Source organism: Mesoplodon mirus (assembly GCF_964341445.2).
Source record: "Mesoplodon mirus genome assembly, chromosome: 13".
Lineage (NCBI taxonomy): Eukaryota > Metazoa > Chordata > Mammalia > Artiodactyla > Ziphiidae > Mesoplodon > Mesoplodon mirus.
The window spans coordinates 18,714,426-18,727,246 of NC_138989.1; the positions used below are offsets into that span (position 1 = coordinate 18,714,426).

At 54.7% G+C, this 12,821-nt stretch overlaps 1 protein-coding gene across 2 annotated transcripts; it reads right to left on the minus strand.

Moving 5' to 3' along the window:
• Positions 1-227: 227 nt before the first annotated feature.
• MMAB (metabolism of cobalamin associated B) lies at positions 228-12,785 on the minus strand. 2 transcript variants are annotated; one of them, XM_082641409.1, is made up of 9 exons: positions 12,631-12,785; positions 11,442-11,503; positions 9,929-10,022; positions 7,201-7,258; positions 5,194-5,266; positions 4,847-4,944; positions 4,446-4,510; positions 2,846-2,905; positions 228-1,415 (listed from the first exon to the last, which is right to left on the minus strand). In XM_082641409.1, the coding sequence occupies exons 1-9, from the start codon at positions 12,744-12,746 to the stop codon at positions 1,316-1,318; spliced, it is 726 nt and encodes a 241-aa protein (XP_082497535.1). In that variant the 5' UTR covers positions 12,747-12,785; the 3' UTR covers positions 228-1,315. The 2 variants fall into 2 exon arrangements, with proteins under 2 accessions (XP_082497535.1, XP_082497536.1); XM_082641410.1 differs by having other exon boundaries at positions 228-1,447.
• Positions 12,786-12,821: the final 36 nt, after the last annotated feature.

Below are 12,821 nucleotides of genomic sequence, written 5' to 3' on the forward strand. Positions count from 1 at the left end.
TTCTCAGTTCTGTTCACACAGGCCGAGCGCCCACCATGCACCAGACCTGGCACCAACTGCTGGCCGGGGCCACTTCCTGGAGGGTTTTCACTTTCACTCACGGTCACCTGCACCTCGGCCACTTTGCCCAAGTCCAGGAACGAAAGGACCCAGAAGGGACGAGATAATGATGTTCCTCCAGCAAAATGAGCAGGTAAGGTGGTTAAGAACGAAAGCAAAAGCAAGCACAAAACTCATCATTTTAATGTTTCCTAACTGCTGGCAGGGATGGCTGGAGGGACTTCCGAGCTTCAGGCTAATAAATGATGGCTGGATGGAGTTCACTGGGCGTTTCTGCCCTGACAGTTAGTGAGAGCCTGCCCTTCCCAAGTTGTTTCCTGCAATTAGTGGCGTGGAATCTTCAGGTTCTCGGGGCTGCCTCCTCGCCCTTCATAAATATCCCCCTTCCCAAGGACACAGCTGGCACTGGCAGGGTCACTCCATAGCGGGAAGGAGCAGCAGTGACAACTGAAATAAAATACAGCTGCGGCCCGGATCTCAGAGGCATAAACCAGCCAAGTGCAACATCAGAGAAGTCGGTCTGGTCTGCGTCAGCCTCGCTGGAAACATAAGAGCTTATAGTCTGAAGCTGAACGCAGTTCACCTCTGACCCTGGACGCCACCTGCCCGGGCAGGACACACCCTCCTTAAAGTGGTGGTGTTCCTCTCCCAGGGATGTCCGTCCCTTGATGGAGGAAGGCTCCCCTTTAGAGAAGATTCTCCGGGCTGCACCCTCGCCACACGTGCACTTCAGTCCAAGTGTTTCCGAGGCCTCGCCTGTCAATCTGCAGCCGGCCTTCCCCCTTGATGAGTGGCTCAGAGGTGACTGAACTCCAAATCCTGTCTGCCTTCCTCTTTATAAATGTGACATTTTAAAGCCCCTTTGGCACAGGTAAATCACAGTTACATTTCCAAGGGCCTCTGGTACCATTCCAAATAAGCTGCCAGTGGAGGGCATCTGTCTCTGTCACTCACACACACACACACACACACACTCACTCTCTCTCTCTCTCTCTCTCTCTCAAGCCTTTCCCACTTTTATTCTTTTTTGGAAGGCTGAGGAGAGCCCAGGGGAGGGGGGGGCAGAATTCTCCACCGGCCTCAGCTCCTGAAGGAAGTGGCGGGGCCCTGAGAGGAGGCTGAGTCTGGACAAAAGACCAGCTTCTGGCCCCTCTGGGTGAGATCTTCAGGAATCAGGATATGAGGGCAAAGTCTTCCTTTCCCATCGTCACTGTGGAGTCTGCAAAGCTCCCTTTTTCCATTATTTCCAAGCGCCTCAGGCAGGGACCGACAAGTCATTTTTCTTGTATATTTTTTCTGGATTCCCCTCCTTCATGGCTGTGTATCTGGCTAACGTGAAGAGATAGTCACTGAGTCTGGAGGGGCAGAAGAAGGCAAATGGAATGATCTGAAATGAGAGATCAATGCTAACAGGGTCCTCCCTATATTAGCCTTCAAGGAGGAAATATAAGTCACGTGCCCCAGGAGCACTGGGTGGGACAGCGGGTGCTCAGCCAACCTGGGCTTGATGGATGGCGCTCCAGGCTGGCTCCCTGAGAGCCCCGCGCCCGACTCTGGCGCCAGGGCTGGGGTGTTTCCTGCAGGATGAGGCCACTACTCTGACGTCACAGGGCTGGTGACTTTGGGCCACTCCCTGGTTTCTGCACCTTCCAGTGAACAGGACTGGTGCCTCCCAAACTGGGGTGTGCACACAAGTCAGCTGGGGATCCTGGTGACATGCAGATCAGGTTCTGATTCGGGAGGGCCGGCTGGGCCCGGCCCAGGGTTTGGCAGGTCTAAACCGTGCCCAGGTGCTGCTGGTCTGCTCTGAGTAGAGGGAGCCTAGAGCAGGCTTCTCGACCCCGGCGCTAGAGACGTTCGGGACCATTTCTTGTGGCTGGGTGATTCTTCGCGGCAGGAAGAGGGAGCTGTTGTGTGCGTCGCAGGACACTGGGCAGCACCCCTGGCCCCCACCCACTTGTCTCCAGACATTTCCAGGCATCCCGGTTGAGAAGCACTAGCCTGGAATGTTCTAGTGGGCTAGACCCTAGTGCCCCTCTCCCTTCTTTCTTTGACCCAGCAGTGATGGGGCCTCTGGGCAGGGGTGGGTGGGGAGGGAAACAGGACAGGAAACAGTGAGCCTGCCCCTAAGGGGCTGGCAGTTAGTTTGCGAAGCTGCTCTGTGCTCTCCCTTGTTTCCGTGCCTCACTGACCCCACCCTCCTCTTCTCTCCCTGCCCCAACCCTACCCCCTGAGGCCAGCTCCATGCCAGGTCCTGCTGGAACCTTCCCTGACCCATGCCCCATCCTGGAACCATGCCCCCCTCCTCCTGATGCCTGGCTGTCTCTCTGGGAGTGGGGTGGAGGACTGGGCAGTGGAAGAGACTGCTCTGGGTGATCCCCCCCGCCGCAGAGCTGTCATATGCTGGTTCCTCATCTGCGCAGTGATGCCTTCCTTGCTAAGAGAACGAACTGGCTCGGCCCACACAACCTACATGGCCGGAGGGCTCCCCAGGGTCACTACTGTGACATGAACAGAATGGTCCTCACTCCCCTCAGACCCACTCCCCTCCCAGGAGGAAAGGAGCTGGTCAGGACCATCAAAGCCCAAGCCATGTCCTGGGGGAGGAGTGACCACATTAAGGGGCCAGACCCTGGCTGTGAGGTCACTTTCTGGACCCCAGGCAGCTCCTGGGGTCCCTCAGCTCTCAGCCCTGGCCTGGCCCACGCTGGAGCCGCACGAGCCAGGGCTGGAGCCACGAAGTGCCTACTTTTTCAGAAAGACTCTCCAGATCCCATCTGAGTACCTGTTTAAGAACTTGGCCACGTTTGCATCCGTCTCACCGGACTGGACAAGAGGCACCACGCTAGAAGGGGAGGAAACACAGCATCACACTACGTTCCGGGCTCAACACGCTTGGGGGCAGGAGCTGCGTCCTGAGCCAGCATTTCACTCCCGCTGCAGCCTCGCCAGTCTGTGTGCAGACACTCTAGATGGTGCCGTCTGCTGAGCACCAGTGAGCTGGCAGCCCCTCCATGCACGTCGCCTCTGCTACATAACCCCTGCTGGGAGGTGCTCGCCCCAAACCGAGGCCCCAGGTTTGTGTCTCCTGCCCCAGGGGCTTTGTCACCTGGGCACGGGTTTGGTGTCCTCAGGATCCCCCCTCTGCTCGGCCATTCCCTGATGTTGGGCCTTTGGGTTGTTTCCAATTTTTTGCTACTATGAGCACTGCTGATGTGGACAGCTTTGTACAAATGACTGTTTTCCTTTTGAAGCTGAAGCTCTTTTGTGACTCAGCATCACTTTAGGAACCACTTGGCCCCAAGGGCCTTTTATGAAAAGTGAAATCTTTATGACATGGGGCTATGGAAAGAGCTCAGGTATGGAGCAGACACACCTGGGCTCAAATCCAGACTCTGCCATGGACCACCCAGGTGACCCTGGCCACAGTGTCACCGCTGAGCCCCAGAGTCCTGACTCCAGTAGAGTGGGGGCTGCCACCACCTCTCTCCCAAGGTTACCACAAGGAATCAATGAAATAATGGATACAAAGTGCCCAGCACGGTCCTGCCGGTTATATAAAGCAGGGCTTTATTCCCATTTCTCTGTAAAACCTGGTGGCAGCCTGGCCTATGAGTGGTGTAAATGGAAATGTTGCAATTACTCTTTTAAAGTTTCCTTGAAAAGGCAGTCAGGAGCTTCTGGCGGGGGGCGGGGGGGCGGTCCCTCCTCTCCTGACTCTGAGTTGGGGGACTGGGGTAGCAGGTGGCTGGTCTGGGCCCTTCTCCACCCAGCAGCCAGCACGTCATCTCATGGCCTAAAACCCATCAATGGCTCGCAGGATAAAGGCTCTCAGGATAAATGCAGAGCTCTCGGGGCGCATGAGGCCCTGCCCGGCCTGGCCTCCGCTCAGCCTCTAGCCTCGTCAGACCTCATGCCCCTCACTCTGGACCAGACACTCGGCATCCTTTGTGTGTGTTCCATGCAGACTGCCACCTCTGCCCTTGCTGTCCCCTCACCCCAGGCACTGTCCACTGTGCCCCCAGTACCCCCCATGCCCCATCCCAGGCTGGGTCACTCTGGTGCCAAGTACCCTCCCTCATAGCTCTTATCATGGTGTGGAGCTTTTCAATCTTTTCTGCTCAGCTGAGACAACCCCCACCATTTAAATTAACCCCAGGAACAGGGAGTCTTCACTGAATACACACCTGAATTTCATACCACGTGAATGTTATAATTACAAATAATCACCTAGACGAGCTGGGCCTCCCCCGCCCGTTTCCTGGAGCTGCCTGCTTCTGAACAAGCTCTGATCCCGACGTGCTTTCCCCACCCCCACCCCCACCCCGGTCAGGATCACTGTCTCTCTGCCCAGGTCCCGCTCCCTCGGCCCCGCACCCCAGTACCGTCTCTCAGCTCGGCGGCACACGGCCCGACAGAAATGCAGTGCAGAGCTGCTCTTGCCTCCGGACTGAAAGGAGAAAGCGGGTGTTGGCTGGAAGGGCGGGGGGAGGGTGCCCACTGCAGGCAGGGAGCCTGGATGGACGGAGGGACACACAGGCCCCGCCCACAACGGGCAGTGTTCTGTCTCCAGGGGCCCTGCCGGGGCACACCCACTGGGTACCCCTCTCCAAAACAGGCAGGACTGGGGAGGGAGCCGTGACGGTCTGGAGGGGACTTGGGGGCTGGGGGAAAGCTTCTGTCGCTGTTAAAAATTAAAAGGGGGGGGCGCTGAATCCCTGCCTGTGTGTTTTGGTCAACACACTGGCCCGCAGCCACCCCCAGGTTGAGGCAGCCCAGTACCTACAGGCAGGATGAAAGTGGTGAGCGGGGGCAGCTGGCTGGAGTATCTGTCGATCCACTGCTCCAGCTCCAGGATGGGCCCTGCCTCGAATGTGGCGTGTTCTGTGGAGCCCAGGAGAAGGACGCAGCCGTGAGGCCACTGCCCCCGGATCAAGGAGCCCGCCCCGTCCCTTCCGCCTGGGCGCCTGCCAACCACTGGCCTGGCTCAGAGGGACCTTCCATCTCAGGCTGCACAGGCCAGGTTGACAGGGGTCCCAGGCAACACCCAGGACAGAGTCATTCCCCCCGCCCACGGGCCCAGGCCCCCCGGGGCCCTCTGAGCACACACAGTGGGTTCAGGGAGAGAATTACTTAAGTGAGCCTCCCTGGCTGAGGAGCGCGGTGTTGCCAGGGCAGAGCCGACGTCCTGCAGGGAGCACTGGATCTGGGGAGGAATGGAAGGCGTGGGTGAAGACCCTGTCACGCGGGCCAAGCAGGGGTCTCGTGCGTCCACCTGCAGGGGCGGGCCTGCCGGGAGCTGTCAGACCTCTAAGGAGCCGGCATTTAAAGGCTCATCAGCAAACTCTGTCTGAACCTGCAGCACAGCACGTCTGCCCTGTTGGGAGGGGCCCTGGCTCCCTTGGAACGCCTGGGTGACACAGACGGGGAGTGTCAAGCGCCCAGGGATAGTCAGGAGGAATCTTCTCACCCCGACCCTCCTCTCCCATGTGCTGGGCCCTTCAAGGTCTTTTTCTTTTGTCTAAACTGACAGCCTTGGTTTTCTAACCTATAACACTTGGGCGGAGAGACCCAAATTGACAGTGCTTTTTAAACTATACAGGACAGGGCTGTGCCCTCTGATGAGACAGCCACCGTGGCAGTGTGCCGGGAGCAGGACACAGTCGGTGAGAGTAGACGGTGCCCACCCGGGAGTGGACTGGAACCCTCCTGAGCCACCAAGCAGCAGACTCTGGGTAAGTTACTTGACCTCGTGGTGTCTCTGGCTTCCAATGGAAAGGGGCGTCACAGTACTACCCCGCCGCCGGCCACCTGCAGCATTTACCCCGGGGGCTGGAGAGAGGTGGCCCCAGTCTAGGAATCCGATCCCAGCCCCGCTGATTCCTGGCTGTGCGGCCTTGGGCTGAGCCTCGGTTTTGTCCTCTGTAAAACGTGAAGGCTGGCCTCCACCTCGTGGGCTTCTGCAGGGAGAGCCGAGAACAGGCTGCCTGGCCTGCCATAGGCCTGGAGCAGCCCCCGGGGGCCAGGCGGGGCACCCAGCTGAACAAGTCACAGTCTGCGCCCTTGGGGCACCCAGGCCACACTCCTGGTGATGCCTTTAGGGGCAGAAGCACAGGAGCTGTGGAAGCCTGGGAGAGGCACCAGCTGGAGGCAGGGGTGGCCAGGGAAGGCCCCGGAGGAGGTGATGTTGAAACTGTTACCCAAAGGACATGGTCTAAAGCAAGGTAGGGGCTCATCACGCCACTGCCTCCCTCTTCCCTCTGCAAACCCCGCTCAGAGGTGAGCACGGCAGACAGAAACGACCACTGTAGATGCCAGCAATTCCTCATTATGAGGCTGAAGACCAGTCTTCCTCATACGGGAGGTGCCTCATTCATAGAATGTTCCAGCAGTTTAGGCCTCCCATCTTTCTGCAGCCCCTCACTACCCTGTGTCTGCTCCCAGGGGCCCCAGTGGGCTCCAGCCTGGCCTGGAGGACTGAAGCAGGCCGAGGGCTGACCCTTCAGGGAGCAGCTGACTCGGGTCAGCACGCAGACTAAAACCCCAGGTACGTTCTCCATGTTCTGGGGGTGGTGGCCCTGCCTCTATTTCTGAAGTCCTCTCTGTGGGCCAGAGCCCCTGCTGCCTCTTAAGGAACAGAACAGTAATTCTAAGAACCCTATCATCCCCCCCGCCGAGGGCTAACCATTGCTGGGCCTTTCAAGTCTCTCAACCTCTGGGCCACTGACACTTTGGCCCAGGTCATCCTATGTCATGGGGGCTCTCCTGTGCGTTGTAGGACGTTTAGCTGCATCCCTGCCTCTACGCACTAGATCCCAGTAGCACCTCCACCTCCAGTGTGACAACTCAAAACATCTCCAGACACTGCCCTGTGTCCCCTGAGGGGCAGAACTGCCCGGGGCTGAGACCACTGCCCTTCACATTTCCCTCTCTGAGGGCAAACCTCACCACTCGCCTGTGAGGGAGGGTCTTCTCTGTGTGTCCCCATCTTACAGATGAAGAAACTGAGGCTCACAGAGGGTAAGTGAACTAGTCCCAGGTGACGCAGAAAGGAAGTGATGGTCAGTTGGCAAATCCAGTTATGGCCACCAGGCCTCGGGGTTGGAAAATCCCAGCTTGGGGTGAGACGATGTTACTCACTTTCTGAAGCTCTTCCACAAACGGGTGGCCCTTTTCTGCAATTAATTCCATAGCAAACCTGTGAGGAAGAAGGAAAAAGAATCTGCCTTGAGTATAACATCCCCAGGCCCTGTCTTGCTGGAAGGCAATACATTCTCAGGGGTTTGGCCATTTTGCTAATTGAGCTATCACAGGAAGGCCGTTATTTTCTTGCTGACATTGAGAACATCGTAACCTTCCATGTGGTTGGGGGTATTTGTTTTTCGCTGCTCATCCAGCCAATAACTCCTCTTTCAGCGCCTACTCTGGCCAGGTTCAGGTGGTTCAGTATGAACAGAGGTGACACAGTCCCCGTTAGGCAGGACAGGGAGATGTGAATCAGATGTCACACGACTGACAGTGAAGTTGCAAACTGAGGTCAGTGCTCTGAAGGAAAGGGTGAGAGTCCTGGGATATTTGGCCTTGATTAGGGTTCAGGGAGGGCTTCCTGGAAGAAGCGATGCTGGAGGTGGGACTTTGAAGGCTGAGTAGGAGTTTGCTGGTAAGGCTGGGTGGGGCAGGAAAATCAGAGTGCTCCCGATGCAGGTCAGGACTGTGGCCCTGGCCTCCCTCAGAACGCTGCACCCTCTTCTGGACCAGTCAGGGTCCTGGCCGGACAGTGGTGTGTTTGAAGGGTTCCTGGAGAAAAGCTTCACGAAGAGACTACTGACAGAGTGGGAAGGCTTATGAGAACTGCGGATGGATCCAGAGATGAGCAAAAGCAAGAGCCTGAAGGGGCAAGGGAGGGTCACAGGCGCTACCAACCCTGGAGAGAGCTGCATTCTGGGCAGAGGTCACCGCCAGGAGCTGGGCAGCTGGGAGAAAGCAGTGGAGAGCCCCACAACTGCCAGAGCCACACAGGGCTGGGGGCGGGGTCACAATACCCCTACCCCTCTCACCCTTGTCCGATCTCCTGCTGGTGTTGCCCATTGGCTGGACCAACTCTAAAGCCAGAGGACAAGGGAATCGGGGTGAGACCATCTCCAGGCCAGCCTCCCAGGCACAGGAGAATGGCTTTGAAAGGGCAAAAGAAGAACTACTGTGCATCTTCTCGCCCATCTTACAATCAGAACTAAATAATAAGCACACACGTAAGCTGTCCCGCGTTGGTCTTCCCCTCTGGATGGTGAGGAGGGGGCGTATGCCTCAGGCCTGGCGCATTGGAGATGCTCGGGAATATCTGCTCACTGAGGATGTTCCCACGACAGAGGCCAGCGGGAGGCCCCTACCCATGCTCGCTCCATCCCCGCTCCCACCACTTGTGGCTGCCCCTCCAGCGTCTGTCTGCTCCGCCCCGCCCGCTGCACCGCACCCCGCAGACCACAGGCTCCATGAAGGCAGGGCTGAGGCTCCCCACTCAGCAGAGCCTGGCACACGCAGATGCTCCGCCAACACCTGAGGACGGAAGAATCCACAACTGAGCTGTGGCCAGTCCCCTGCACCACATCACCTGAGGGATGATGGCCTGCTGATGTGCTAATTCTAAACAGACGATGCTAGAACCCGCCTTCCCGCCCCTCTGCCCACTTCATCTTGTGTGCACTTCCCCCTCGCCACACCCTTCCCACACACACCAAGGGGTCTGCCCTCTCTCCTCTGCTGGCAGACTAGCTACATTATCTTTCCTGAGAACCTCACTTAGGCCCATCACTGAGAAATGGCGACCACGAACAGGTAAGTTTTAATAATTATGATGATAATAATAGCTAGCATTGATTGGTGCTAGGTGCTGTCGTCCTAAGGGGGAAACAGGGAGTTCTCTCATTACATCCTCGGAAGAACCCAATGAGATTGGATACTATTACTAGGATCATTTGAAAGAATAGGAAATGAGGCTCAGAGAGGCCAGGTGCTTTGCCTGACGTCACACAGCCAGTCAGCAGTGGGAGGGAATTTGAACCCAGGTCTGTCTGATTACCAGGATCTTCACCCAGAAGGCTGAGTCAGAACTTGGGAACTAGTACTTACAATAACTGCAGCTCATGCTGCCGACAGCTTGCTGAGCGTGGTGGCCTGAACTTTGTTCTCAGATATTTGCGGCCCCTCCCACCCCTGCTGCTGTCACGTGTGTCCATGTCCCTGGCTCTGGCCAATGAAATGTGAGCAGAGGTGGCGTGTCACTTCGTGGAAGCTTTAAGAGCCAGCGTGGGCATCACCGTGATCTCTCTTCCCTCTGCCACAACTACCGGTGTTATTCTAGACAGAGGCTGTCCCACCAGCCTGGGTCCCAGAGTGAAGGCCAGGCGGAGAAGAAACATACCCAACCCACGATGGGCTTGAAGTGAGAGGGTGAACTCCGCCTCTGGTGGTTTAAGCTACGAAACGTGGGGGTTGTCTGTTACAGCAGCATGGCCCGGCCGATCCTGACTACTTCCCCGAGTCCACCCTCTAAACCCTGGCTGTGTGTATGCTTGTTTACAAAGTAAGTCTCACGAAAGGGATCGTGCCTGACGCCCTGCGTACTGTGCTCGACTCGCCTGTCACTTAGCACGTGCACCTCAGTGGCACACACATACGAGCACAGGGAGGGGGCAGGGATGGAGGGGCAAGGCAGCATCACGCGGAGAGGGACGGAAGCCACAGGCCAAGGAAGGTTCTTCGAGGGCTGGCAGCCTCTGGGACTGGCGGGCACTCGGGAGAGCTGCACGTCAGTCATGACCTCTACCAACCAACTCAAGCCCGACCTCAAGGCCAATCCCGTCCCCCTTACCCAATGGCTGAACTTAATTCATCTGTAGTTCCCACGGCTTCAAACGCCTGGTCGTCTTTCGGTCTCCTTTCTCCGGTGAAGGTGCTGGAAAACCCTGTGAGAATGTTTTGCTGCCCAAATTAAAGAGTTTTTTTCTTGATAGGCTCTTTTAAAGCATGTTTCCACTTGAAGGATAACATACACAGAACAGTGCCCGAATCGAAAGTGTACAAGTTGATGAATTGTTACTAACTGAAACAGACTTCTGTGATCAAGCAACCAGATCAAGAAATAAAATATGAGCTTCACCCTAGAAGCCCCCATGTCCCTGCTTTCAGTCACCGCCCCCCTCCCCAGGGGTAACCACTGTCCTCACTTCTTTCCTGATCTACTTTATTTATTTATTTATTTATTCTTGGCTGCGCTGCTTGGCTTGTGGGATTTTAGTTCCCCGACCAGGGACTGAACCCAGGTCCTTGGCAGTGAGAGCGTGGAGTCCTAACCACTGGACCGCCAGGGAATTCCGTCCCTGGAGTCTTTGGCTGGAGGGCATCAACACTGTCATCCCTTTGCATCTTTTCTTTTCTTATTGTGGTAACATAAACATAATGTAAGATTGGCCATTTTAACCATTTTTAAGTGTACAATGGCATTAAGTACATCTATGAATGTTTTTATCTTCTTACTACATAAATATACCCCCAAAGCAATAAATACTGGTAATCTGCGTGTTTCTTTTTTTTGGGGGGGGGCATGCCACGCAGCATGCGGGATCTTAGTTCCCCAACCAGGGATCAAACCCGCGCCCCCTGCAGTGGAAGTGCCAAGTTCTAACCACTGGACCGCCAGGGAAGTCCATGGGTGGTTTAAAACTTTAGAAAATGGTATCACACTGATATGTTCTTCTGCATCTTTTTTTTCTGTACATTATGTTCTGGCATTTTTTTAAATTATCAAAGCAATATATGCTCATTACAAAATAAATAATAGAATAAAAGTATGTATAGGAAACAATGAAAGCCCGTCTATTCATTCCCCTCTCCCAGAATTCAATCTCTCTCCCAGGTAACAGTCCAAGGTATAACCTTTCACAATGTTCTGTGCACACCTGAACACACATATAAATACACACACACACTTTTATCCAATGGATTCCAACTATTTGGATTGTTCTGCAACTTGCTTTTATCACTTAATGTATCTTGGGCATCTTTCATTTCACATCACATTTGGGTGATGCCTATTGAGATCTGTCACATACTTTTAATGTCTGCAACGAATTTGGAAGAACTTTAAAAAAAATATTTTAAAGCTATTATTTATTTAATTCTCATTCCAGAATTTTCCATCAATTTCTAGTGCCGCGTGGCATACAGGATCTTAGTTCCCTGACCAAGGATCGAACCCATGCCCCCTGCAGTAGAAGCGTGGAGTCTTAACCATTGGATTGCCAGGGAAGTCCTAGAATTTGGAAGAACTTTAAGATGGAATCTGCCATGTCTTTCTTTGCATTTTTCACCTGTCCCCACCCTACCTTTGTCTCCTGTTTTGGTGTAGATCTTGGGGAGCTTGGGTGTGTTCGAGGAAGGCTGTGGCCTAAGGAGAAATAAACATCAAGAGATGATGAGCGAGGATGGCGTATATAGTGGGGCACGTCTTTCAGTGGGTCACAGTTTGCTACCCATATCCTCAGAGGCAGCACTTACCCCTTTCTGCTTGGATCTCTTGAAATCTTTCCCCTCTGTTCCTTTTAGTTTTAAGCCCTTTGTGGGCAAGTTCTGTGTCTTGCCACACCAGTACGTGCAGAATAGGCGATGTAGCCCATTGCTCAAAGCAGACGCTCAATAAATATTGGCTGAAAGAATTTATCGATCACCTTCCACAGTCTCTGCACTGTGCTAAGTGAATTACAGGCATTATCTCCTTGAATTATCCCTGGAACCTTCCCAAGCACTACCTATGATGTTCATTTTGTTTCTGAGGAATCTGTAGCTGACGGGATGAGACTCACCCTCCTAGGTCACCAAGGGAAGAAGCGGTAGGGCTGGGATTCTTGCCCAAGACTATCTTATTTGACACCCCAAAACTGTTACCTCTGCTCTACCAAGCCAGGGACTCTTGGAAGGAAAAATCCCTGGGCCATTTCCATACTGTAAAGCTTCAAGTATACTCCGAAATGGAGAATTGCCAAAACAGGGTTCGAAAACTGGCATTTTCAAATAGCAACACCTTTAATAAAGACTTCAACATTAAAATGTGACATTAGAAGGTTATTCAAAGGTTAAATTACTGGATCTGTGAATTAGATTAATCCATTATTAAATCAGGTTCTGAGGTCCGGGAACGGGGTGCAAGTTTCAAGGTATATGATGACAGCCATCTTTAGACCGCGTTGGTGTATCTCTCAAAGTATAAACTGCTTTACAGATAGGTTAATATCCGAATTGAGGCCCCTCCTGATTGTGAGGCCAGGCAAGATGACCCTCTTGGCTCACATGGGATATGCCCTGTCCTGATGGATGCTGGGCTTCGTTTGGACTTGTCTTGTGCCAAGAAGCCTTGGTCTCTGGCTTCCAAGGAGCCCACGTTGCCACGGTGACGTCACGACTAAAGAGGACGTCACCTGGCGACTACTGCGGAGACCTCCCAGCGGTTTGACGGAACCACGGCGACAACATAACTCAGGGCAGGTGCCTGAGTTACCCTCCCAGCCAGGTACTCACCGGTCCCCGTCTTCCACGCCCTGGGGGCCACGGCTCTGGAAACGGGGACACAATAGCTTGCGGGCGCCGAGGCACCCGCGCAAACCAAGGCGACCTCCCAGGCCCCACATAGCCATGCTCCAGGGCTCTGGTAGGGGACTGACCCTGCCAGGCTCCCGTCCAGATCCCGGGGTGACTCCACCTACCTCCGG

What these genes read in the sequence shown, in the direction of transcription:
- MMAB (XM_082641409.1), bottom strand. Translation starts at nt 12,746, where the DNA reads ATGGCTATGTGGGGCCTGGGAGGTCGCCTTGGTTTGCGCGGGTGCCTC. An exon ending in CACCAAAACAGGAGACAAAG is followed by an intron (nt 10,023 to 11,441) that starts GTAGGGTGGGGA and finishes ACATTCTCACAG; the next exon opens with GGTTTTCCAGCACCTTCACC. An exon ending in AGCCAGGGAGGCTCACTTAA is followed by an intron (nt 4,945 to 5,193) that starts GTAATTCTCTCC and finishes TGGGCTCCACAG; the next exon opens with AACACGCCACATTCGAGGCA.